Below are 27,634 nucleotides of genomic sequence, written 5' to 3' on the forward strand. Positions count from 1 at the left end.
GTTCCCTGTCCCCCATGTGCTGCTGGTGGGTAGGACGGAGGGAGGGAGAGAAAAATAAAAATTGAGCCCTGGAAGAAAGAAGGGTGAGTGGAACCAACATTGGGCTTTATTTCTCGTTATCATACTCTGATATGATTGCTAATAAAATTAAACCAATTTATCCAAGTCAGGTCTGTAAGGGTAACTAGGTAACCAGATCTCTCCCTGCCCTTATCTCAACCCACAAACCTTTCCTTGTATTTTTTCTACCCTGTCCAGCTGAGGAGGTAAGTTATGGAGCAGCTTTGATGGGTACCTGACATACGGCCAGGATCAACACATAACACAACAGACAGAACCTCCTGCAGAAAAGATGAACGTGATTCTACTCCATTATCACCCTTTTTATTGATAAAAGGACAGATGTTGACAACAGGAAAAAAAGATGTTTCACATGGAGAACAGGAATTAGCTTCTACTGGTCCTTCAATTCCTTCAGTCTTCTGATCGCAGATTTGACTGTCACTGCAGAGGTGGTACTGGAGGAAGAAACAGAGTCATTTGCATGCGGCAGCAGAACAACTGTGCCAGTGTTATCTTTTTTCTAAAGAAAGCACTACTCATTTAAAATAGTTATTGTCTGATTGGGCTGTCAACAGGGGTCTAATTCCACTTCTGTTTTCATGATAACAAAGTGTAGGCCTTGGCCTACAGAAGCACATGCAGCTTCACAGGCTACATCTTAACCCAAATTACCCAGTCATGCACCCACCACGTGCACATGGTGTGGGCTCAACTCCCTCACACCTGTTACAAGTGGGGCAACAGTGTCTTCTACCAAAATTGTGGGGGAAGGAGAGTAAAGAAAGGGAGTTAGCAAGAGCACCTGCACAATAAGGGCTGTCATGATTCACTGCTTTTACAACAAAAGGAAAACACGGAAATAATTTTTTGGAGAGTAGATCTGGTTTTGCCTATTGCAAAGAATAGCAATCAAATACAATTTGATCCACTGCAATCAAATTTTAACAAAGCAGGCAAGCCCTCCCATGTCAGTAACTCAAGACAGATCTACTTAATGGTTAGTAGATTAAAATTAAAAAAAAAAAATAAAATCAAAAGCTGTATTATGCCTCAGCTACACAAGAATAAATGCTGATAGGAGCTTCTTCATTTCCTTACTTGTAAGTCCAGGCACCACCAGCAACTGTCTTCATGCAGGATCCACAGTGCCAGATACCCACAGCCTTCCTCTTCATTTTGGTCTGGAAGAAAAAAGGGGAAAAAAAAATCACTCTCCATCAGCTGAAAAAGCCAAACAACAAACTTCAGGTGAGGACCTCAGCATCACACCACAGTGTTCCTATAAGCCTAGTTACGACAGGCAAGGATCAGGGAATCTTTTTACTCAGATTCTGCAGAACAGTGGAAGTCCATCTGAAACACTTTTTCATTCAAATATAAAGTGCGTCTTCTCTAAACACATCATCAAAAATCCAGCTTTTTGAAGGAGAAAAATAGCAAGGACATATCTTGGTCATAGTAACTGATACTCTGACCTGGATTTAGTGACTAATGTGACACCACTGTTTGTTCCCACTACTCCCTGGACAACCCACGATTGTTGTAAACCAGACACCCTTCAAACAGCATCTAAAGAGTGAGTGGTGGGTCTTGAACTCCTCTCTCCTGGGTAAGTATCCATCACCTTGCAAAGGTGACAAAAGGTTTGCCTAGACCTATGCCTGATTTAGGCAGCTCTGCAAAAGGGGTTATCAACATTTTCACTTCACGTGACAAAGACACCAAGTCAAAAAAAAAAAAAAAAAAAAAAAAAAAAAAAAAAAAAAAAACACAGAAAAACAACAAAAAACCCCACAAAAACTCTGATGAAAATACTTTTAAATTCCCAGTCACTTAAAGATACCTACTCTACAGATAACAATAAAAAATTATCTGGGCAAAGCACAAGCTGATGGGCATCTTAAACTGTCGAAAACCAGAATTAACAGTGAATTTTGATTATGTACATGAGCAGGTAAGATTACTTTTTATTAGAAATTCTTCCCCCTCCCCAGTTACACACACAAAAGTATGCAACTGCCATCAGGAGTTTTAAGTGGGAAAAAGCAAGCTCCTCCTCCAGGTATGCTATAAAGCTACTGAAAGAACAAAAAAAGCCCAAATCATGTGTTAATTATCAAGAGAGCAAGTGTTATGCTTTAATTCTGTCAAATCTATTTTATTAAATAGATAAATATTAAATGTAATGGCAACCCTGCTCAACCTTCTGCATAATGAAACATAATTTATGTTTAACTACGACTAAATATGCATGTAAAATGTATACTATTATGTTTTTCATGGATTCTGACAGTAATGCAAAGCTCACCATACATTAACCACTGTCTCAAAACTAGTCACGTTATCCCTTCTGTACAAAAATTCCTGAAGCGTAAAATTGCCTTTCTAGCACGAGAAACAATGTCATTTTTTCCGGGTAAGGAGCTCTCTCACCTTGCCACAGAAGGAGCAGGTATACTTGGCATGCTGGCTGATTTCAATCTTCTTCACCATTTTCCTAAGGGATGCACCGTAACGGGTCCCATATTTACCCACAATCCCGACCTTCTTGGTACGCTTGGCCTGTTGGGAGGCAAACCACAGTAAGCTTCAACTTCACAGGGACTGCCATCTCCTCAGCTGCTTCCTTCTCCTGACACAACAGTGCCCTAAACTGGGGCTGCAGCCTCCCACTCCCACTGTAAAAAACTGAGTGTTCACAGATGGGGTCAGGTTGAAAGGGACCACAATGGTCCAACCTCCCTGCTCAAGCAGGGTCATCCCAGAGCACATGGCACAGGACTGTGTCCATACCGTTCTTGTGTGTCTCCAGTAAGGGAGACTCCACGCCCTGCACTGGGCAACCTTTTCCAGCACACAGTCACTCGCACGGAAGTTCTTCCTCCTATTCAGGTGGAACTTCCTGCGCATCAGTTCCTGCCTGCTGCCTCCTGTCTATTGCTCGGCACCCCCGATTAGAGCCTGGCTCCAGCCTCTTGGCATCTCCCCTTCAGATATGCACACACATTAATGAGATCCTCTCTCAGCCGTCTCTTCTCGAAGCTGAACAGGCCCAACTCCCCTCAGCCTGTCCTCGTAAGGGAAATAAGTTTCAGTCCCCCAGTCACCGTCCCTGCCCTGCACTGGAGCAGCACTTACGAAATGCCGCCAGGCTGCCGCAGCCTCAGCCTCCCTCGCAGCTTCTGCCGGGGCCCTCCGGGTGGCGGTGCGGCCGCCATGCCCGAGCACAGCCCGGCTCTCTCAGGAGCGCTGTGCCGGCCAAGCCGCCCCCGCCGCCCCTTCACAGTGCAGCTGCTGCGCGCCCGGGACCGGCCTGTCCCCGCCGTCCCCCCGGCCGCCCTTCCCCGCTCCCGGGCCGCCTCCCCGCCACCGCCGGGGCCCGCTGGGGGACACAGCACACAGGCGGGCCCAGCCCCGCGGGCTCAGCGCGGCCGCCCCGGGCGGATGGCGGGGGATGGCGGCGGACGCGCCCAGCCACACTCACCATCTTGCACCGGCCCTGACGCGGAGAGAGAGCCCCGTGCGCAGGTCCGTGCCCGAGGAAGTGACGCCGAGGGGCCGGGCCTGGGCGGGTCCCGCGGGGAGACACCCCCGGCACGGGAGAGCGGCCCTGGACACGATGGGGGAGCGATACCCGGAGCAGAGTGCCGGGAGGGGTCGTGGGATCTGTCTGACTTACGGGCCCTGCACAAGAACTGTCTGGATGCAGTCCCGTGCCCCGTGCTCTGGGACGGCCCTGCTTGACCAACGAGGTTGGACCAGACGATGCTCTTGTGGTCCGTTCTGTGATACTTTGGAGCCCAGTGTGAGAGCCAAGCGGGACATGAGCCTCAGCACCGCCCGAGGGAGAGGGAGCGCGGGGGCTCAGAGCCCTGGGCTTCCACCCAGGGAGGTCCCACCAGCACACTAGATGGGGCACTTACCTTCACTGACCTCGTTTTAAAAGAGAAAGTAGTAGGTAGACGTCAGAATTAAAACAGGAACAGAAAACCTGACTGGAACTGTAGAAAGATGATAATGATGATTAATCAGTGAGGGCATATTCTCATCTTGGAACATACCAGCCCTAACCCTAAAAAAGGTTTCAAGATAACCTGACCTGATGGAACCAAGGTAACTTCCTAATTTCCTCAGGGTTATTTACTGTTGAGAAAACCAGCCCTGAAAACCTTTGTGTGTTGCTGCAGAGGTGACTCTCAGCACCCAGACAGTACCCCCAGGTGTTTGGGGCACCAGAGGTGTCTCCACCACCAGCACCAAAACGTGAGGTCAGCAAAACATACCAATGCCAGTGAGCTGCAATGCTCATGTGGGGATTAGCAACCCATTAACCTCCATTAAGAAATGTAATTAGTTAGCCCAAGAGCTTTTTAATGTAAGAGCCAGCTACAGCTCATCCCCTCTTGCCAGGAAAGAGCCAGAGCTTCCCAGTCCACCTCAAGAAACCATCTCCAGGTGCTTCTTGCAGATGCTTTTCCTCCCTTCCTGACAGCTCCATACCCACCCCAGCTGCTCTGACCCATGACAGACCTCTCCACTTGCAGTCTATTTAGTTAGTAAGGAATTAATGAATCGAGTGTACCCTGCCACTGTGTTAGTCTTTCCCAGGCTGGGGACTGTACTTTCAGAGATGCTCACAGGCAGATGCTGCATCCCCTCTTGGCTCTTGCTTTGAGGATTTGAACACTAATAGTTTTAACTCCATCATGCAGGCATCATCACCCCTGCAAGCTCTTCTGCTGGAAGCTGGTAGGCCAGAGCCATGTTCCAGAGGAGGGCTCAGCAGGGCTTTAGGCAATGGTATTTATATCTCCCTGTGTTGAGTCAAAATCTCATTTGATATATCCTAGGAATATATTTGCCCTTTTCAGATCCTCATCATAATGATGACTCACAGGATACAGCTTTGATACCAGCGTATTAGAAGATTAAAAAAAAAGAAAAAAAAAGAAAATAAAAAGTTCCTTTGGTTGCTTAGGGATGATACAGTTCAAGAAATATAATATTTGTGTCAGGCAACACATCCAGGACAGAGAATCTACTGCTATTCTCCGGTCTCTATCTACAGAGTTAAAGTTTGCTGTGAGAGTACAGTGCGTGGTCATACCCTTCATCTACCAATGTTACAGACAGCTCTGGCAACAACTAAACCCAGCCCCCTTGGATGACAGCCATTCCCAGCACTGCCAGAGTAAACACAGTTTCCAAGTGACTGAGAAGATAATGGATGCAGACAGGCCAGCTCGGCCTTACCTTGATAGTCCACTGCCTTGAACTCTTCAGCACATGAAGATGGCCAGCCTGGGCCATGTAGAAGACTTAGCTTGAACTGCTCCAGCTTATTGTTCAGGTATTTTTACCTGTTGTTCCTGGTTTGGCATCCTTCTTGGAAACACACCTTTCTCCAGCATGGGTGGGAGCACTGATGCAGATGTACAAGCAGGTGTCCAACCACAGCAAGATGCTCCAAGGTCCAGTAAGATGGGTCCTTCCCTTTCCTCTGCTGTGCTTTAGATAATGCCAAAAAGCTGTGTCATCTTCATTGGGCAGGTGGAAGAGTCCCCAAGAGTGCTGCATGTTCCCAAGCCTCCCTGTGGGACTGTCAGCCTGCACATTACCTTGTACAAGGTCTCTTCAGCAAGCCTTGGAGATCCTGTCTGAGCCTGCTGGCAGCTGCCCAGCCACCTCCTCACTATATTAACGATGGGCTAATGGTGCAGCTGGGATAAGGCTTGCACAGTCTCTCCAATTCCTTGAAGTAATCACTAAAAGCACTTTCCTGCAAGATTCTTCTTCCCTTTTTCATCTAGTAAGGATAAAGTGAATCTCAAGTGTACTTCAAAAAAACTTCTGTATCTCTGCAGCAAACCAGCTGAGATTTTATGGGTCCTAATAAAGGAAGCGTACACCTAGCATTCGTCTAACAGGCTAGGATTTATCAACATATGGACAATATAAATAGAGTTCATGAAAAGCAGAATTCTCCAAGGCTACTTTCAGCATATTTCAGAAAAATACTGTTTTGAAATAGCTGTAGCTTCACAAAGAGGAAAAGAACTACTCCTATAGGAGAAAACAATATGGGTATACAAATAATGTCTTCCATATTTTTTTTTCAGTCAGCAGACAGCAACATTTCTCACCCCTTACTCACAACAGCCCACTTTGCAAGTAGAAAGATCACTTGTCCTACAGACAGATTGAATACTCTGTGTTCAAGATGACAGGCATTTGAATATGTCAGAAAGTGTGTCTTTATCTCCTGGCCAGCTGTTGAAGCAAGAGCAATGATGTTTAGCTCTGTCTCAAACCCAGAGATAAAGCATTTCCTCCAGTAGCCCAATCACACAACCCTCACTGCTGCTCACACCCCAAAGCACGTTCTGCATCATGAATGGAAAGCAATTCTCCACCCAGCACAACTGCATACGCAGCCTGTGGGGCATTTCCATGACGACAACTGCTGAAAATGGAATAATCAAACCCTTCAATGTAGGAAAAAATATCTATTATTACCAGGTTGATCTTGCAGCACAAACACTTTTCTCCTCTGCTGTGGAAGAGAGATCTTTTTATCAGTGTCTGGTATCTGCACAGAGCCAAGCATGCCACCTGCACAGCATATTAGCTCCTGGCCTCCAGGAGCTAAATGTAAGCCTTTAGTTTGCTTTTCCCCCATACCTCTCTACAGATTATGGCTATAAAACATAGATAACTGATACATTTGTGAAATTATATCTTCTCCTGTAACTCCCTGATCACACTAGCTTAACACTAGCCCATTTCCAAGTATCTTCTAGGACTAAAACCAGAAGCATGAAAGACATAATCTGGGGATCACGCTACACCACAGTGCCAATAATACACACCCAAAAAAATAAAGACAACCATGCAGATGCCTGAGAAGACCAGTTGTGATAAACAAAGCCACTTGCCTTTACATCAAGCCCACGTCAAAAGTGGCCTCTAGAGTTTTTGCAGAGGCATCACCTCTGTGGAGATTCACCTATAAGCAAAGTATCATGGGAGTTTCCCATTTGAAAGTTGATGTGTTTTAGAGAGCACAAAAAGGACATATCTTTCAGACACTGTAAGAACTTTTAAAAAAATGTTAATATTTCCACTGCATCACATACTTCTCAAGCTTAAGGTCCAAATGGGAGATGAAATGCTAAAACAGAAAAAGTATCAAAAGCTTGGGAACCACAATTTAAAAAAACTTTTTATTTAAACAGCTCAGTCCAGAATCAGTTCTTAGGAAACAAGAGCAAAACTCTGCATTTCCCCCTCTCCTCACTCACCTGTAGAAATTAGTCTTGAGTCTTGAAGAAATCACACAACCCCTCCCTGAGAAGCCAGGCTTAATCCCTGGCAGTTAGCACAAGCTTTACTCTCTCCTGACACAAGAAGCACATGCCATGGAGCACCTCTTAAGATTCAGCAGATGAGGTCAGAGATGAGAGCGCTCAGGCAGGTCTGCCTATCAGGCAATGCACACTGCCTGGCACACAGTTACACTGCTTAGTTTCAAGGTACTGACTGCTCTTTTCCCTTGTCTTCCCCACCTCCACAAAACATCAAGATCTGTCTGAATCTTTTTCCCTCATGGCCAAACAGAGTATCAGAAAGCTAGTTTGTGAGTGACCCAAGTAGAAGCTAAGTTTGCCAGTGAACCAACTCCTACAAACACAGGCTAGAACTCTTGGAGATGGAAGACTGATTGTTAAAAGCACTCTGCAGCTGCTGAGGAGTTGGTTTTTGCAACAGTTCTGCCTTGTGGACAGACAGCCATTACCTGCTTTTTAAACCAAACAGCTGTGGAAGCCAACATGCTGAAACACAGCAGCATGCTACTTGCACATGGCCATGCAGTCATCAGCAAACCCAGACTGCAAACCCTGCAGGCTGACAGGTGTGCACTGCACATCTGTCACACTGTCAGACTGCCTCCTCATCGTTTGAGACGAAATATGCTAGAGATACAGAAAACTTGAAGTCTTTTATTTTTGAAAACTGAAAAATAAAACTTGATTGGTTTTGGGTTTTTTTCTTTTTTAATTAAAAAAGATCTCTCAGCTGCTGTCTCTTTTGCTGTCACCATTACACTTTAAAAAACTCCTCAATACGCCGCTTTTTTGGGGGACTCGCTGAACATGTTTCTGCTTCTCTATCTTTCAAGACACTGTCAGAGTCAAACTCACAGCCAGCATCAGCTGCCTCCAGAAGCAAAGCATCATCAGCATCATCTCTGCTCTCCAAGAAGGTCCTCTGGAAAAGGTCATAGATGGTCTGCTGCTTTGGATCAGGCTGAGAAAACAGAACAGACAGAGTCTGCATGGACATTGTCATATAAAACCTAATGAGCAACAATCACAGGATGCTCCCCCCGAGACAGTGCATTTATGTGTATAGATTGTACCATGTATGATACACACACACATATATCTCATACATATATATACAAAGACATACAAATGCCGTGGAGGCTAACACGTCTCCTGGCAAGCAGCAGGTTTGAAATATCTCTGTGGAGAGTCCAAGTCAAGGCATGGAACCTGGGAGGAGTTGGAGAATCTGGTCCGTGGCATTAAAGGCAGAACAGGTATAAGGTCAGCCTGCCAATGTAGATTACACAAGCCAAAGACCGTTCAGCCTCTCCCAGGTACCACCAATATTCTTTCAGGTCAATTACCTTAGGACAGTAATTAGTGGACTCAGCTGTTTCAGAGAAATTGGTTTCTGAAAGACCAGCTTCGCCCAGCACTTTGATCTTCTCTTGAATCATTGGCCTAGGAGAGATAAATGGATTATTATTGAAAGGAAAAAAGTATCATCAAGGACACTGTCATTTACTATGTGTAGATGAAAAAAAGATAAAACCAGGTATAAAGATCTTTTTTCTACCAATGTCTATTAGTTCCTTAACCTGTCCTGCTGCTGTTTATGATGACTGTGCTATCTTGGGGTATCAGCCAATCCAGTTTAAACAAGTATCAATCAATTAAATAAGTAACAAGAAGAGGATTTAGGGCTACAAATATTTGGAGAACACACATATCTAACAGGGAAACTAGTTGACTAAGGCAACACTAATGGTATGAATCCAGAACAAGAAGATGCAGCTAAAGGGACTCTCAACAGTCTGTGGGTTCAGTCTCCAAGGCAAGCAGTGGTAATCCCCAACAACAGACACATCAGCATTTCAAGGATAACTCCAAATGTACAGCAGGAGGAAGAATCCATCACTGGCCCAAGAGGCAGAGAGGTCCCAGCTGCACCTTCAGACTGGACACTTTGAAAGGCACAAAGGCCATGGCACAATTAATGCATTAACCAAATAGCCTTGTTGTCTTGATCTTTTTCTCATCTTTAAAAAGAATGCCACTGTCCTTTCAAGAGCCATATTTCCTTCCCATTAAGCACTAATAATGACTGCACAGACAGCACTTCACAAATAAAGGCAGAATTACTGTCATTAACTTTCCATGAAATTTGGGCAATGTATCAGTTTCCAGATCCCTGCATTGTAGGGTTATAATTATTTGCCATCATGATATTCTGGGAACTGCACAAGTTCACAGAGTTTATTTGTTCCTTTAAACAAGGTAATAAAGATGTAATTTTGGACTTTAAATGAACCAGCTGGTGGATAATTTCTTTTCATCGTTTGCAGGTCAGTTCCCTTGCAGCACTGAAGATTCCTCAGATCCTCCCCACCCCCAGATGTCAGCTTCCCAGCCCTAAGGACTTGTGTCCACTGATGACCCTCACAGCAGCCAAAAAGACTTATCCCACAACTATCTAGAGGTGAGTCAGTAGCACTTTTTTAATCCATCTGAAGGGCGCTCTGAAGAGCAAGAGGACAGCAACAGTACAGTCCTCCTCCACAGCTCCCTGTCCAAGCACTCAGAAGCCAAGTTGCTCCTCAGACCGAACCTGCAATACACTGAACCATCTCCAGTGTCTGCTGACTTTGCTTGAAAATACTCAGCACTTTACAGTACCCCAGCATAGGAATGTTCTGGGCTGTTATCTAAGACAAGTCCTTCTCCTTACACAGAGGCTGTAATGGTTTTAGATGCATCAGCTCCTCCACAATTTCTCTTAAGGGCCTTTTCCTTGTCAGGTAACTACTTTTATTCCTCCTGCTTGTCAGCCACTTAGTCATTTCCACTGCAACCAGGCCATGTCACCAGCTCACAGCAGACCCGACTGGCACTTTTTGCTCCTCCCCTCACAGGCTGTGGAAATCAGCACTAGCCTTAAGCACCTCACATCACATATGTGACAAACAGTGGAAAGCAGGTGGCAGGAGAACCAAAGTGTCTTTCTCACTTCTTACCATAAGTAGTCATCTGCTGTGCCTCTAGCCACCAGGTAGTGAACATTAACAGAGCTGGTCTGTCCAATTCGATGTGCCCGATCTTCTGCTTGGATCAAAATCTTAACGTAAAAACATGACAAATACAAAGTGAGAACTGCAACATCTAAGAAATAGTGTAAGCACCAGAGGATGGGAAGATCTCATTTCTTGTGCTTAGCAACTGTTTCTTATCTGGATCCTGTTAACACCTGTATCCTCTAACATAGACTAAGCCAAGAAGTAATCTGGTACACCAGGTTCCAAGCATCTGTCAAGAGCAGAGGGTCAGCACTGATGATGGACCTTTTCAGGTCTTGGTTTGGCGAGCTATTAAGAGCTCTGTCAAATTAAGAAACAGGAGCATATTTCCCTTTCATGGTATCTTCTCCAAGCCAGCAAGCTGTGTAACCAGCTTCACTGGTTCAAGCCCAGGCACCTGGGGTAGCAGAGACAGGAGACATCAGAGAAAGCAAGAGAAAAACCCTAGAGGAAGTCCCCTGCCCATTATATCTCGTAATCAGCAATGTTTCTGCTCGCCAGGGAGCATCCACCCCCTGTCCCCTCTAGGACGCTTACCCCTGGGTTCCAGAAGAGCTCTGCAAACACCACCAGGTCTGCAGCAGACAACGTAAGGCCCATGTTTGCAGCAGTGAGGGAAAGGACAGCCACAACCTGATTCTCTGAGAACTGGAACTTTTGGCACAGAGACTGCCGCTCGACTGAAGGAGTGGAGCCGTCGATGCGAATGTACTCAACATGCTGTGAAAAGGCACAAGGTACTGTTTAGAGACTTTCTGTCTCTCTAAAGACTCCTTCCATGTCTTAGTGGATACCATTTCCCTTCCCCATGGCAGAACCAGAAAAGTAAAAAGACCTTTCCTCATCTTTCAGGCAGAAGCACTGTAGCTCAGTATACACAACACACCTCCCCCTCTGTCCAGTGTGTGACTTGCTCCCATGCCCATTCCTCTCCCACAGTCCAGCACAACAGGAACAATAGCATCAAGCTCAGATACAGTGGAAGGGCAACTAGCTTAATACAAAGCTAAACACTGTCTCTGCGCTGAAGTTACAGCTGGTTCAATGTCCCCAAACTCCCTAAATATTCCCCCATTTGCAGTGGGAGCAGATGTGAAGACATCTCAGTTGCACTGTGGCAGGCTCAGGACAGGCACAGCAAACCTGTGTGATTGCAGGGCTGTAACTCTTCAGTGCCCAATGCTGTCACAGAGCAAAGTCACCACTGCCACTGTGGTTTGCAGTGTGGAATATTATCTTAAACCATTCTTCACACTGCCCCAGCAGGACCCACAACTCTTTAGGAGCATCCATGGAAGTCTCAAATGAAAAACTAGCCAAACAACTTTGGAGTTAAGCGAGATGATTTGCAGGTCTGATAAGTCTCCCTACAGTGTTCCAGTTCAAAAACACAAGAGCACCACAGAGGTAAAGGCAGGAGCCATAGTGGGCTTGGGATGTTGCATTCTTCCTTCTGAGGAAAGCCTAGAGGACAAAGCAGAGACTGCCACACAGGATGATAGTCCTCCAGGAATTCACAAGGTCCAGGGAAGATGATGGAGATTAAAGGACATTAATACAAAGTGCATTCTGTGAGGCATTCACCCTGACAGCTCAGCACCCTTGGTGAAGGGCACATTCAGACGCACAGCAAGTAGAAATTATCTCTGCTACTAACTTTCATAAACTATCTGACCAGCCGTAACTCCAGGGAGCTCTTAAACAGCTCTGAGGCTGGAACAGTGATAAAGTTAAGGCAACTCAGTCACTTACTTTCTTCTCCAGCTCTGCAACTATTGCATCCAGCATTATCTTGTGATGAGCAAACACCAGGAATTTATTATTCCCACTTTCCAGTAACTCCAGGATGTATTCTCTACATGAAAGAGGAAAAATATGAAAACTCTATAAAATTATGTGCTGAGAGAATACAGACTTGGCTCACAACAAATTTTGAAGATACTACTCATCTACACACAGGCACTAGGACACCGTCTAGCATAAAGAAAGCTGCAGTAAAGTGCAAGTAGCAAGTCAAGTCTCCTATAGATTAAAAATTACATTGAAGGAAAATTCACTCATTTTTTGATCACCACACCTGAACAGCTGCCTACATTTATACTTGGGGATTAATGAGAATCAGTTTATTATATCCTACTTGAAACGTGACATCCCAGACCAATCAAATGAAGGTCATCTATACTTAATGACAATCTCACTCATCCATCTGTATTTCTAATTTTTAAACAATCACAATACAGTAAAATATGCTATATGCAATTATACTTTCTGTGTTTAGTAAGGATTGTTTTTATTTTAGAAGAAAAGATCTCTAAGCACATAGATCAGAATATCCTAAAAGTACCCTTCTCGCAAGGGTTCACACTGACAATTTACTCCAGCTTAACAATTTAAATACATCAGCTATTTCTAGGAGTTATCCATATGCATACAGGCTAATGGCCAATGAAAGCAAACAAGTCTCCTTTAAACGCAGTTAAGAGGTGTTAATTAAATGAAAACATCTGGCTTTTCTCATGGACTAATAGCAAAGCTACAGAACCCATGTAGTAGCCTGTGCTACAATCAGGTCAGCTGGAGCCTGTACACATGGCACAAATGTCATCTTTTCTCTGGAATAGCAAAATTGTTATGAAGATCAGGAATACTGAGCTCTTTGCTAAATACAACACAGCTTAGGTCAGCAGCAACTGTCAGAAAGCACCAAGCAGGATTTCCAGTGCTGTATTAAGATTTATCAGTTCTTTGCAGACAACCCCCAGGGTTCATGATGTTCAGATCCCAGTTACTGACAGCATCATTTAACAAAGAAGTCGGGGAGGGAAGTGGGACTGCTGGATTTTAAAACAAACATCAAAGCAAACATTCCGTGTGGTAAGCAGGTGCCAACCAACATATCACAATTATTTTATACCTCATTCCCATATTCCATTTAACAAATGGCAAGTCACTTCAGTGGACGCAATGGAAGACCTGTCAGCAAGGGTAAAATACGGGAAGTGCTGATGATCATAGGGCAGTACCATTACCTAGATGGTACTGTTACCTTAGCAGCTTATAGTAAGTGATATTTTAAATGCTCCTAAACCTCAGAAAAAAATGGACAAGTTCCTACCAGAGAGTCAAGTAAACAACACTTCATGGTTTTATATTCAGTTCATATTTGCAACTGAAATAAAAAGAAGAAAGTCTTCTAACTGTTCAGTAACATAAAAGGAAGAAACTCTTCTACAGAAATGAGCTTTGGGACACTGAAGTGCAGTTCTGTGCCAAACAGGCAAATTTTGCAACAAGGTCTGAGACTGTGAAATCACACAGTGCACATCAGCTGGTCTTTACATTCAGAGAACTGTGGAAAGTAAACTGTTTTCATGTTATTATCATACTGCTTATTAGAAAGTTGAGTGTCCCTAGTGGTGCAGTGGCTAAACCACAGCGTTGTCAACGCTGAGATCTGGGTTCGATTCCCGGTTAGGACACTCCCCGGGCAGATGGAGCTCGTTAGCCCTGTAAGGCAATCCATCTACGTCCTGAGGACCTCGCTGCCACCGTCCAAGCGTGCTTGGCCCCGGCAGATGAACCTTAGGATTAAAGGGTGGGCTCAGTTCCGCGCACACTGTGTCTCACCTAAAAAATCCAATGCGCAGGCTGGAAGGTGGAAAGACCTTCCCCGGTTCTTCGTTCGCGAAGAGACTGGCCATTATTATTAGAAAGTTACACTAAATGACCTAAAGCAACTCTTTTGCAGCCCCCGCAGAAAGGTTAAGGATGAATGGGCACAGAAAGTCACAGAAGGAAATTACTCCTAGGGAGGAGAGTTAAAAGCACACCTATGGTACAAAACTTGCTACTGAGGTCCCGTGTGAGCCCTGTGGAATAGCCAAGAATTTCAGTAGGGGCTGTGAGATTCTTCGAGCACATTCCAACTTCAGTTCAATCTATCTCAGAAGCTTTTTGATTCAGGGTTCCTGCTGCAGCAGGACCGCAGCATTTGTTTCCTCAAATTATTCTGTTGGCATTTAAGTTTCATTGCTCCCTCCCTCCTTAAACTGAAATAAGGTCTGGATCAGGGAACTTGATCCAAGTCCCAAACACCAAGCAATTTTAGATGGTTCAAATGACAATTTAGATTCATATCTGGAATGAAATCAGAAGACTTATTCAGCCTAGGAACTCCGAGAGGAGAAAATGTTTAGTACATTGTAATTAAAATCAATTTTTGCTAGGCTGACTTCAGGCTATGCTTCATGTCCCTGTACTGTTATCTCTAAGGCACTGTTTCCTGTTCTCAGCAGATAAACACATTTCACGAGGCAGGAATGGAGCAGTGACACACAGCTTACATGACTGAGCGGATTTTAGCTTCTGCCGTTCTGCTGAAGAAGACGAGAAGAGCTTCCGTCTCCTGTTGTTTCTGTAAAGAGAAAGAAACAAATACAAGTCTCAAAAATGCCTTTTCTCCTACTTGCTTACAGATCTGGGATGTCTGCTTCTGCCAATAAACACTTTGCTAGGAAAAAAATCAACATAAAATGCACAACAATAGAAGCCTGGAGGGGGAGTCTCCTACTCGCCTCTGGGTATGGCAGATACTCACACATTCCTGACACCTCCCTTTCTACCTCCTACTTAACTCCTACAAGTTGGATGACAAGTATATCACAAATTCAGCAAGGAAAAACTCCTAAGTTCTTACAGAACTGTATTAGCAACCTAGGAGCCTACGACACGCATTTACCATCCATACTCGGAAAACAAACGAGAAGTAAAAACACACTCTTCGCATTTTTGGCTACTGCTCTGTTCACAAGCTTAAACAAGGCTGTATTTTGATAGGCTGAATGAGATTACAGGGCTAGACAGAAGAGTTAAGTAGGGATGCAAGAGGTATGAAAGACAATTAGAAATTATTAACAAGAGAGAAAAAAAAAGAGAGGAAATGGTATTTCACACAAAGGGACAAAGCAGAACACTTACATCAAAGGCAAAACAAGATGAGCAGTTTTGATTGTGCTGTACATTCACTCAAAACTGTGCCTTCAGATAAGGTGTGGCTCTGACCTTTTTTGGAACTCAGGTACTGTTTTTAACTGATGTTTTTGAATTAAGTTACCTGAAATAGCAATGGCTCATCACAAAAATAGTTTCTGACTTACACTTTTATATCCTTTGGCCATCTTCTTTGCTTCAGCTTCTAAGACAGCTTTGGTCTTAGCACTAATGCCTTCAGGAGCCACCACAACCATTTTGCGTTGCTTTGCTGGAAGCTGGGAAAGCACATCTGATTTCAGACGTCGGATCATGATGGACTCTTCCAGCAAAATTTTCAGTTCAGTTAAGTTGGATGATCCAGAGTAGTCCCAACCCCATGGCATCTGGAAAAGATCAAAGCAGTTATCCGTGTCAAACTTACAAGAGACTGGTCTGCAAGCAATCCAAAAGCAGAATAAATGTCCAACTGGACAAGGTAAGAACTTTAAGGTCAGGAGGAAGAGACATTTGACAAAAATGGCCATAAGATAGAAACATACAAACTCATCCACCCAAGGTGAAAAGGTTACTTACAAATTCCCCTATCTAAAAGTGCTCAGGGAGGTGCAGGGAAGAGGACTATGCAGAAAGGTGGCAGGGATCCCTACTGCAGCACTATGCCCGGGTATTCATCCTCAAACAGCAAGGTGCTGCTCTCCACTTGCAACTTTGAGCAGGCCAAGAGAACTCACTGCAGTTCTGTGCATGAACATTTACCTCAGCTTTAAGCAGAGGAACACGCAGAAACCACCTCTAACAGCATGAGGACAATCATCCTGAACCCATATGCCTTCACAGAGTTGTTACACTTGTCTGCCGTGCCAGGTCAAAACTGCCTGTATTCCACTGTGACCTGATTCTTGATCCACTTCCTGACATACTCTATTTCTGCCATTACATGTGTGGTTCAAACTCAAGCAAACCATAAATATACTGTGGCCCAAAATACATCACTCCAAACATCGTCTCTTCAAAGTATCATCATCTCAAAGCTCCTCTGAACAAGCCCTTCATTTACTCCTTGAAACGCTCCCCTCTGAACATGCCCTATCCTCTAAGATCCTGTCTGCAGGCAATACACATCTGTTCAATTAATCTCAGCTCATCACTTCTCCTACTTGTAATTCCACAGCCTATCATTTGTTCTCTGAGAAAGAACAACTAAGCTAACACACAGTGGCATCAAAATTGGTACATTCCCCAAAAGAAGCATCTGTAAACAACTTTCTTTTGGAGAAGAGACCCATAAGGTTTTAATGCTCAAGCAAAGGCAAAAGAAAAGCCTTACTGCTGAAATTTCACAAGTAAGGGTAGGAAATACAGCTATAGTAATACTAAAAACCAAGGTGGGGAGGGAGATGAAATCTTCCTCACAGCTCTAATTCCAAGCCATATTGACAGTGTCCAAAAATACAACCTCTGGTCTTGGAATAACAATCCAAAGCAAACCACTGCATATGGATGCAAAGTTGCTCCTGAAATGCATACAAGGGAGGTGTGGGGAGCCTCAGCACCAACCCCTTTGATCTACTGCTCTACTCTTATTGTGTCACATTAATTGCTAAAACAGATTTAACCTTAAAAATCTATATATCTTTTATTTGTCTTCCCCAAAAGAAACCTGCTGCAACACAGAAAAGGAAGTAAACTCTGAAGTGTTCACTGCACCTTCCATCCTCTCACAGAATGTGAGAGACAAAAAACAAATCATACTAACCATGGGGTTAGTCACATTTCTGACCATATTAAGAGGTGGTGCTTTGATGAAACAGGGATGAGAACATGCTGTGGGACAGGAAAAGGAGGAATCCAACAGCTTATAGGCAAGTAAGACCTCTCTGATATCTGGAAGTGAACATTCCTACTTCAGGCTGAGATAAAAGCGGACAATCTGCAATTCTATTGCCATGTTGTACTGATGAGAACCATTAACTGACTTCAGATTCTGGAACTTATGGCCACCATTAAACTCATTTGACTTAATCTATTCCTACATAATTATGGTACCATCTGATTAGCTACAGTTGGTTCATTAAAGCAAGAAACAATTCAAACCCCAGACACAAAGCCGTTTTAAATCTTGTAGAATTAAAACTTTGGCTCTGACAACAGCACAGTGGTGTACACCTAGAGGTAATAAGCCCACCTGATCTCAGCCAACCCCTCAAAAAGCCAACATGGGTATCACTGCTCTGCTTCCCTGAAACCAGAAGTGCAAGATACATCCCTCAGGTCTGTGAAGAGCCAGCTCAAGTCTAGCTGGGTTTATTAGGTTTAGGCACTCTGCAGGAAAGCTGACATTGCTAAGCCACAGTCTTTGTGCTCCCTTTCTGCATTTCTTCAGGCTCCATGGGCCCAGCAGGGCACCTGTACAGAGCCAAGGAGGAACTCCCTGGGCTGTGCCCAGCCTCCTAAACCCACTGCCCACACTGCTCAGTGCACTGGGAGCTACATTGTAGAGATCGCCTCAGATTAGGCTACTCAGCAAGACCTACTATGGGGTCTGGACACTCCTCAGGCTGTCTCATTCTACTCATGCAGCTCATGTTTGTCCACTTTCCACTTCCATAACAAGCAAGTAATACATATGCTTTGTGTCCATGTAACCCAATTCATTTCAGAAGAGCAACATCATCATCACAGAAAGAACAAGGCACACACAGAGCCAATATACCATCTACTGAGATATTAAAAAGCACATACAGGCAGAGTCCCTACAGAACATTCAGATTATATATTTCTTTTATGGTGCTGGAACAATTTGCAAACAAGGAAACAATCTAGCTCTGTGCTGCACCTAGCTAGTGATAAAAAGATAATTATTTCTGGAATTATTAGAATTAAGTTTAGTATACCCTATTGTGGAAAAGCAGAAAAAAAGAGGGACATGTATTTTGCCAAAATACACATCTGGCTTTGATCCATAATGTTCCAGAACACATGCTTCCAACTGTGATTTTCTTACTAAACTGTTACAGCATCTTACATGAGTCAGTAAACTTATTACAGTGTTAGCAGAAGCTGCCACATTTACAAATTCAGAGCATGTGCTCAGATAGAAATTATTTAATATTCGCCAACATCACCCAGTTCGAAAAATGAATTCACAGCATGTATTTTGGGAAACAGACTTGAGATAGTTTGTAAATAAAAGGTGACATTTCACTTGTTGTATTTTTAAGAATACAGATGCTGGGAGGTTGAATTACAAAATTATAAACTTTTATATCTTTTCTAATAAAATCTGCCAGATATTTGTAATTTTCTGTCATAAAATCTATTATCTTGAAACAGAAACTAGTCAGGCTTTAGTTTTAAGTTGAATGGTTCAGGTTCGCCAATTTTTCTTTAACCTTATAATGCAATCGGATTTATTATTAATACCAAAACATTTTTACATAGCACCTTTCATCCTGACAGATCTTCAAAAGCTTTGCAAAACCTCTCTGGCTCTGTGCAATTCCATCTCCACTCATAAAGCTGCTATTTTCAGGACAGAAAGAAGGACATGTTTAAGTAATGACAGCAGAAATACCACAACAGTTCTACAGAGAGGATGTAACTCCTAACACGGTTTCAGGTTAGAGCTGCAAAAACGAATGTGAAGGACACTCTAGGACAGTCACGAAAGAACAACTACAGTCATCAGAAGACCTTTTAAATTTATTCATTGCTGAGTGGATCCATGGCAATCCAATATTCAGCAGTCCCATTTTTTCCTCTAATACTATCCACATCTCTTCATTCCCACCAGCCCCACTTCTCCAAATAACCAAATTTTTTCAATGTTCACTCTATCATTTACTGACAATAACTGCAGAAAAATATCCCAGGTGAGCATGGAGAAGACCAGCAACGTTCAACTGTCTAGCAGAGACAGGTCAAACAGAGAAACAAATTGTACTAGAAACCCTGCAGAGGTTTTGAAGGGAGGCTGATACAGACTGTGACCTCCATGCTGAGCTTTACCACAGACTGAAAACTCATTTACACAGAGTACACTGTTACAACCTGGATCACGTAAAACTATTTTATTTCTTATGTCCAATATCCTACCTGAGGTCTGTGTGCCTTATAACTGAAGCAACAGGTAGTCATGCAGAACTTTACCCTTTAAGGGTTTATGAAACTCCAAACCTATTCAGACTCACATGCTGCAAATCAGCTTTCCTTTTTACTGCAGAAAATCAACAAGATTGAACTGTATCTCTTCATTTTCCTCTAGGAAGCGTTCTGAACTCTACTCAGAAAGGAGTCTTTCAATAAAGACAACGAAGCTCAGCAGAAGATGTGACCCTCTCCCTCCATATGATTCCTACTATGGATGGAGTCTAGGACTCCAGCTCTGTACCCCTGATCATGCATGCTAATGGCCTTAATCTAATCCACAGCATCAGCACGCAAGTACCAAGGCCAATTAATTGCTCCTCTGGGTTGCACATTTGGACATACACAGAACAACACTACACTGGCTATGAAAGCAAAAGTGGGCATTCAGACCTAGGAAAAAAGGAACTCAAGGATTTTATATGGGACTGCAATAAGAATCTTCTTGAGGGAAACCTGGTATACTTTAGCTACCCCAAACAGAAAAGAAAATTAACACAAAAGCCCTACAAATAGCTGTAACTATTTTCATGGCATACACTGATGATGTTCAGTTCTTCATTAAAAATTTTGAACATGAACTGGTCATTCAGTGTTTCCAACCACTCTGCTGAAAATTGTTTCCCAGTCTTACAGACAGTGAGGGACAAGAAGTTAAATGGATTACTCAAGAAAAAAGCAGAGTGTGCAAGTTTGTGCTACAGGTGCATCCTCATGCTGCCAAGCCATTCTGTGCCATGTGCTAACTACTAAATGTTTCTTCTGGAGGAACTGCAGAGCAAGACAGATTAGAGGGGCTCTTGTTCCAAATCAGAACTCAGGGGAACAATTTTGGTTTCCCCTTTTGTGTCTATGCAACCAGCACAGAAGATCCCAGAACCTCCTTGTACAACAAGCAGCAGCAGAAGCTGTTCTTTTATCAGTGTGGGGTTCCAATACACACAGCAGCCCTAGAGATGGCAAATCCAAGGACAGGTGAGTTGGCCATACATTGGCAGCAAGGCAGACACCTGCCATCGTGGCTGCAAATGCTGGCTTCCTGCAAAACCAAGATCTTGCAGTGGTTGGACTCAATGACTCTATGGAAACTACTGCTGAGCAACCAGCAGAGGAGTTACTTTCAAGATATGCTGGGGATCACATCCATTTCCTGAATTAGAAGCACAGAATACAAAGGTGGACTATAATTCCTCATTTTTTAATTACTTGGAGGTATAAAATCCAAAATCCAGGCAACACAGGCCTTTATCAAAGTGACTAAAGCAAACTAGAAACTGGAATTTTGGTTTTCTGATTTTTAACCAATTAGCCCAAACCTGCAGCTTGTTAGAGGCCCCATATTACTCTGCTCATTTAAAACACTCTGGGGACAAGATTTTATCAGAATACGCTCCTTTCACCAGTTATGGCCGTATTTGCTTTTTTTTTTCCCAAGCTTTTATTTCCATGGTTTCCGTGGCAGATTTTGACAAGAAACATCACTGCCTCCATGTCTCAGGCCCACCACTGCAGGTTCTAGATCTTCTCAGCTTAAGAGCTTCCACAATCTTACTCTGCAGCGAGGCTTTCACAAAAGAAAAGATGTAACATCAGGCAGAAAGAAGAAGGAAGAAAAGAAAAAGCCTCCATATTTTGAATAAAATACAATGCTGTTTGCAGAGTCCCAGTCTGCCACTTCTCCAACTGAAGTACCTTTCTGGCATCACAGTAGCGTAGCCCAAAGGAGTGGAACTGTGGGAAAAAGGATGGCTGGACAGCCGCAATCTGCGTGTAGAGCTCCACTGGCCGTGACATGGCAGGGGTTCCTGAAAGCAGGATCACTCTCTTGGCAGCCTGGGAAAGCAAAACAGCATAATTTTCATACAGTTTACAATATAAGGAAAATCTAATAATCACCCCAGTCCCCAAAAACCCCCAGACCCGCGTTCAAGTACCCTAAATGGAAGAGTATTTCGCCTTCCACAGATACTTTCAGCCATCACTCCCTGCAGACACTCAAGGACAGTGCTTAAAACTTCTAGGGAGCAGGACAAACCATATAGTTTCTTATTAAACATGCACATGCTGCTAGGGAAGGGGAGATTCCACTTTTATTACAGTACTTTCTGAACTGTCATTTACCCACTAAACACATTACTATCTCAAGCCTGGCTGAACATTTAATTTGGCATCAGATGTCATAGGAACACGCCCTCTCAGGTACATGCCCACCCCTAAAATAAATTCTCTCATAATAACGTTGCCACAGCAAGCCATAAGCAGACTGTCTTTCTAACAAAAGCAGAAGAGATACAAAGACATAGGATTTCTTTTCTTACTTCTTTTTTCATTTTTTTAAATTCTACTACAAGGAGAAAAAGATGAAGCTGTCTGAAGCAGGACCAGAAGATCTGACAGCCATGGTGAGTCCAGGCACAGTTGGCTGTGTGCTAGAACACGACTCAGTAAACACAAATCATGCAAGAAGATTGTAAAACACGCTGTAGGGGAGACAGGAAGAAGGTGGGAAACCTGTACGTAAAGTAGGTGCTCCTAAAAAGTGAAGGAAAAAATTACACTATAGACATGAAAGTCTCCAAGATGCACTTCTACTTTCATACTTTCACTATTACCTAATTCTATTATTAGATGAGAGCTATGAATTTCTACTGCTGTAAATTCACGTATAGTACTTAAATTACACATGCCTTGCAATTTCCTGCATGGTTTACTGAGGTTCATTAAAATAACAAAGAAATTCTTGAGTGACATCTGTACCAACAGCTCATTCACATTTAAATGAAAAGGAAAATGAAATTCTTTTATCACTTCACTGAGATCAACAAGTCACCCAGCTCTATTCAGCTGTTTCATCCACTTGCCAACCCGATCTGGTGGAAAAAGAGTTCACAGATCAGCTACCGGAAATTAGTTTCAGAACTCTATCAGCTATTTATATATAGGTTGTGATCAATGTGGGACTTGCCTTCTCCAGTCATCTCTATTAAACAGAAAGAAATGTGACCACCACCAGGATCAGACAATTCTCATGAACATTAAAAAAAGCAGGATGTTCACTGAACTGAGCAAGAGGTCAAACCTTTGGACAAATCAGAAAGTAAGAGTTAGTTTGCCCAAGACAGAGGTGCCTATGTTACTCAAAGGAGGAAGCACTCACAGAGACCAGAGATATCAGATGCCATGAGGAAACAAAATGATCAGGCAGAAATTAGGTCAGTTTTTAAAATTAAGGTAACACTGGAAAACAACTGAGCAGAACTTAGACAGTATCTGATGCTTCACAGAAGCCTTTGAAGAGCAAACTGATACCACCCAGAGAAATCTGCCGAAACACAAGACAAGCCAGTCCCACAAGTACAACAAGAACCCCAACAATAACAAAAAATTGAACAAACCCCCCAAAAGTCAGTGACTCCACATGAGCTGGGAAGAAGTTGAGAAATTAGTTCCAAAAAACTCTGCAACATAGGTGGTCTAACTCATTATCCCAAAGGTCCCTTTCAGTTTTAAAACCCATGACAGATGGAGCTCAAGAAAGAACAGGAGAAAATAAATCCTAGGAAGACAAATTTCCAAGTGCTAAAGGCTGACTTAAATTCTGGATGAAAGAAATGGCTTTGATTCCCATTTTTTTTCTAGTGGAAACTCATTTTGAATAGATGCCAATAAAGATCTGCTCCTGCAGAGAAGTCTCTGCTGATCACTGCTTAATTCTTGTTTCCTGCTGAACCTTCTGGGCTACCAAGAGTGAGAGCTTAGCCTGTTCCTTCTCAGGTCTGTAAGAATAATATGGAACACCACCACAGAAAGTAAGATTGCAGGGACCAGAAAGGACTTTCTAGCAAAATCAGATCTGTAAGCAACTGATATATATTTCTACATAGAACTAACATTAGCTGCTTAGCTGAATTTAGGTATGGAGTTCATAGAGCTAGTGGAGACCTGGTCTGCAGACAAATACGGCTTTGTAGCATTACACAATATACCAGCAAGAATTAATTCCACAGGTGTGAGAACATTTACAAAAGTCATTTTTGAAAGTCAAAGAATAATTCGTAAAATGATGGCACTTACTTCAGAGGTCAAAACACAGCAATCAACCAATTTGAAGGGGAATAGGTGAGGAGGAGGGGCTATGTGACAAACAAATAATTGAACATGCAAAGAGCCTCATTAACATACAATGACTGTCTCTGTGTTAAATGAATTTCACAGCATGAGCTCTGCCATATGCTAAAAGACTGACATACTTTTTTAAGTAAGTGTGTTGGGTTCTGGCTGTACAATAACTAATGTCCCCAGTTTTTGTTTATTGTGTCATTTTGAACTATTTAGCATAAGAATAGCTTATCCTCTGAAAAGAAATATCTGAGGGGGGCCATAATAGAGATAATCACCTGATGAAGTAGAAGATTTGATAAAGGGAAAAAGTAGCAGCTGTTTTGAGGAATCTGTTTCTGTACTTGGGCAAGGTAGATAGGGCTGTGGATTTCATAAGATAATCCTACAGTAGTTATTCCAAAAAATATAAATACCTTTCCCTATTCTTAAGTGACATCTAGACAGACAATGTGTGTCAAACAGCAGTGATAAGCTATGACTGAAGCAAATTACACTACCTTCTTATTCCAAGAAGGAAGGGAAATTGCAGGGTAAGAGCAGATCTGAAAATGCAGCCCTGAGGGCTTCTTCAGTTTCAAGATGAAGTTCTTTCTCTCAGCAGGTGACAAGGAAAGGCTTATTTATCTAATCCATACAGATATGTAAGACTTAAAGACAACTGCTGTTTATTTCCCACTGGAGAGCGAAATTTGTGTTTTCTCCTCACCTTCTACCTTTAACATTGACCTGTTTCCCTTCATCATTTTTAAGTTGCTCTATTGAAACAAGAACAAAGGGTGTATTTTACTCCCATAACAAAACCAAGGACCTTTAACAATGCAAACATCAGGATGTGCATCATGCTATTAACTAGAACAGCAGCTCAATGGGAACAGTCACATTATTAATATTACTCAAATGTTGGAGAACAATGCCCATAGAGAGCACAATGGGAATAAGAATATTTAATGCTACTGGAATTTTTTATTAGATATTACCTTTTATTTCTCAATTTATATCCCAGTTCTTCACTAGTTACTGTCACGCTTCCAAAAAACTCATCCGTTTTCCATTGGGACCTTCCCCAGTTTCCACTGCATTGCAGTACTCCATGCAACCACAGAAGAATAAAGGCCATGCAGCACTTTGGCTGGTCAGAAGAGGTAGAAAGAATCCTTTTCAATCTGGTCCCTAAGAGATTCCACTGCAGATCAATGACAAACTTCTGGTTTGCTATTTCTTCTCTATCTACATTGTTGAGGCTTTGCTGTTTTGAGATACTGGTAGCACGTATGCTCCCTCTCCTATGTTCATGTCTCTGGGTCAGTCTAATCTTGGAAGGAAAAAACAAAATACTTACAAAAGGTGTAACACCACTGGCACTCTCTGCCTCTGAGGGAGGCAGATGCAGGGCAGAGGTGAAGGGAGCAACCAGTATTGTCAGTACATCCAGGAGAATTTAGTCACTAACATGAGACTACAGAAAACAGCAAGATGACAAGTAGGTCCTATTACCAATTGCCATAGCTTTCAACAGGGGCAAGAACAATCCAGGCCTAACCAGGCCTTTTGGTGACTCAGCCAAAGCCCAACAGGATGAAGCCATTCTCACTTTGATGTCCATGGAAACAAGACAAAAGGACCACTTCGAGCACAGCAACTTCTAGCCCTCTTGAGTGCTGTGAGAGGTGCTGCAGCTGAGGACAGATCTCACACAGCTGCTGGAACAGACCAGCCAGTGTGAAAGCTGGCTGACCTTCAAAGCAGGGGTTTTGCCACACGATCAAAGGACTTTTTTCTACTACAGCTTTCAAACCATCCTGCTCCATAATTCTGCAGAGATGCACACAGACCATGTACAAACTCTGCCACCTGCTTCCACGCAGGCAGATGAAGCATTCTCCCCCACGTACGAGTCTGCACACCCACATATTTGCACATCCACTGGGAACATGAAGGGAGTAAGAAATCTGGCCTAAACATCTTGCTGCTCCTGCTATTTCACCTTCCCTTACTGTTTGTGCAATTAAAAGTTCCTCGCAAAGTTCTGTCCAGTAACAATAAATTGGGCACAACATGTCTCTATACTTTCTAAACTAATGACAACCTGGGGCAGGCCGAGGCAGCGAGCATGGCCACTGCGTACATCCAGTCATTATGAAAGTTCTTCTGGTCACAGCTCCCACTGTCTCAAGCAAAACTTTTCTAGATCTCTGTCAGGGTAGCAACCAAGTACATCAGAAAAGATACAGAGTACTGCACACACAGAGTTTGTGGCTTTTGTTAGTATTAAAAAAAACGTCCAGAAGTCCCCAACTTAGGTCACATGTTTAATACATGGCTTTGCTTGAGAATTCCATCCCACACTTTTACTGCAATATATACAAGAGAGCAGGAAAAGATGAATTATTATTGAGTGGCTAAAAATACCATTTCATTTTGAAAACTGGTCAATGTCAGATATTAAAACTATAATAAGGCTTTAAATGCTGTAACCATGGGTTAAATATTTCAGAGGTGGAGGTTCAGTTTGGCTTTCTAACAAGACAGATTTGAAATTAATATCCAAGGTAAGTCATCTTTATTATGAATGTACTGATTTAATCTGATTACCGCAAAGTTCTGTGTGAACACTTACAACAACTTATCTACTTTATTTATTATTCAAATGGAGAAGTCATAAGAGCAAATTCTATCAGGATAACAAGTATGGATGGAAGTGACAGAAATATTTCTGGCTCAAAAACATTTTAACTTAGATCTGTCCAGTGTCATTATGGACTCATAAGTTTTTGTAGCCTGTAAGAACCAAGGATCACATTTCTTAGGTGTGGTTTTTTTTCTGTCCCTAAAAGTCAGTTCAAGGCTACGCTTTCATGCTTTAGGATGTTGGGAACCTCATAGGAATAGAAGCAACTATGGCAATTTCAGACATTTTAAAGTAGCAAAATGCTAACAACAGTTAAAAGTAGCAACGCTTAAAAGGCAGACAGACAAGGCAGGAGATAGCTCCAGGGGCTCTGGATACAGCACTGGCACAGCTTGGCACCAGGACCTTAAGGTAGGGATGAGGTGCTAGAAGCAATTTACCTATCAAGGACTTGCCTATGGATATCCCTTTTTTTGGTCTCTGCTAAGAGCCCCAGTATTGCTCTAATCCTTTTAACATAAAGAAGGAAAGCAAGAATATTATCCACAGCAGCATGTTTATCAATGCTTCTTTTTCAATAATCTCAAAGAATCATGTAAAATACTGAAAATACTCCCATTGTTAACCCATTGACAAATGAGAGTATAGTTGTTAAATCTAGTATTCAAGTGATAAAAGCTCCTGATATTTTGGCAGTTCTTTATAAACAAAAGCATTGGTGTGATGTGCTGTGCCAGTAGTGAACACAGCATCACTCCCTAGGAGCTGAAGACAAAGTTGCCAAAGGGGCTAGTTTTAGAGCAAAATCCCTATGTTGGAAAGGAAGGAGGGCAGAAAAGTGACTATTACAGCAAATACTCAGGTCAGAAGTTATTGTCAGCAAGCAGGAGAATAAAATTTACCTGAACATCTAACACAAAATATCTGGTACTGCATGCTGAGTGCAGGTGAGATAATGCATGATACGAACATGAAACTCAGTTTTAGAAGCATCAGTTCTCAATTCTTTAAGACCAGTGATGTGACAGCATAAAACTGTAAATTCTCAGTAAGTGCATACAGGCAATTAACCCCTGCCTAACAGCTACCATCTTTCACTCTCATATCTTGTAGCCTGCAAATAATTCTGACAAGCTGATCCTAACAAAGCTTCATGTAGGAAAGGATGAGGCAGCTTTTTGAGCATTTTGCAATGAGGCACATTTGTTATTTTCCACCACTTTCAGATACCTTAATTACTGTATTTCAAACTGCTCTTAAAATTCGACCTCCTACTTAGT

General features: G+C 42.8%; 2 protein-coding genes across 3 annotated transcripts in view; both read right to left on the bottom strand.

Annotated features, from left to right (window-relative positions):
- Window positions 1-362: 362 nt before the first annotated feature.
- RPL37A (ribosomal protein L37a) lies at window positions 363-3,630 on the bottom strand. The gene is made up of 4 exons (XM_027879682.1): window positions 3,548-3,630; window positions 2,497-2,625; window positions 1,162-1,244; window positions 363-518 (listed from the first exon to the last, which is right to left on the bottom strand). The coding sequence occupies exons 1-4, from the start codon at window positions 3,548-3,550 to the stop codon at window positions 455-457; spliced, it is 279 nt and encodes a 92-aa protein (XP_027735483.1). The 5' UTR covers window positions 3,551-3,630; the 3' UTR covers window positions 363-454.
- Window positions 3,631-7,277: 3,647 nt separating this feature from the next.
- The window catches only part of SMARCAL1 (SWI/SNF related, matrix associated, actin dependent regulator of chromatin, subfamily a like 1), a 37,460-nt gene continuing 17,103 nt past the window's right edge, over window positions 7,278-27,634 (bottom strand). For both annotated transcript variants that reach the window (XM_027879659.1, XM_027879669.1), the window contains exons 10-17: window positions 21,296-21,436; window positions 15,622-15,840; window positions 14,809-14,879; window positions 12,218-12,320; window positions 11,003-11,185; window positions 10,406-10,506; window positions 8,756-8,852; window positions 7,278-8,370 (exon numbers count right to left, since the gene is read on the bottom strand). In XM_027879659.1, the coding sequence (XP_027735460.1) occupies window positions 8,164-8,370; window positions 8,756-8,852; window positions 10,406-10,506; window positions 11,003-11,185; window positions 12,218-12,320; window positions 14,809-14,879; window positions 15,622-15,840; window positions 21,296-21,436 (1,122 nt within the window). In that variant the 3' untranslated portion in view covers window positions 7,278-8,163. The remainder of the gene's footprint in view (window positions 8,371-8,755; window positions 8,853-10,405; window positions 10,507-11,002; window positions 11,186-12,217; window positions 12,321-14,808; window positions 14,880-15,621; window positions 15,841-21,295; window positions 21,437-27,634) is intronic.

The sequence above is a fragment of the Empidonax traillii genome, unplaced genomic scaffold, assembly GCF_003031625.1.
Source record: "Empidonax traillii isolate 1590-97213 ecotype Southwest subspecies unplaced genomic scaffold, ASM303162v1 scaffold5:size3517227, whole genome shotgun sequence".
Taxonomy (NCBI): Eukaryota; Metazoa; Chordata; class Aves; order Passeriformes; family Tyrannidae; genus Empidonax; species Empidonax traillii.

Bases quoted from the DNA above. Each gene is read 5' to 3' on its own strand.
- RPL37A (XM_027879682.1), bottom strand. The intron at 1,245-2,496 runs GTGAGAGAGCTC...TTTTTCTTCCAG, and splicing joins CCTGCTCCTTCTGTGGCAAG to ACCAAAATGAAGAGGAAGGC. The intron at 519-1,161 runs GTAAGGAAATGA...TTCTTCCTCCAG, and splicing joins GGTGGTGCCTGGACTTACAA to TACCACCTCTGCAGTGACAG.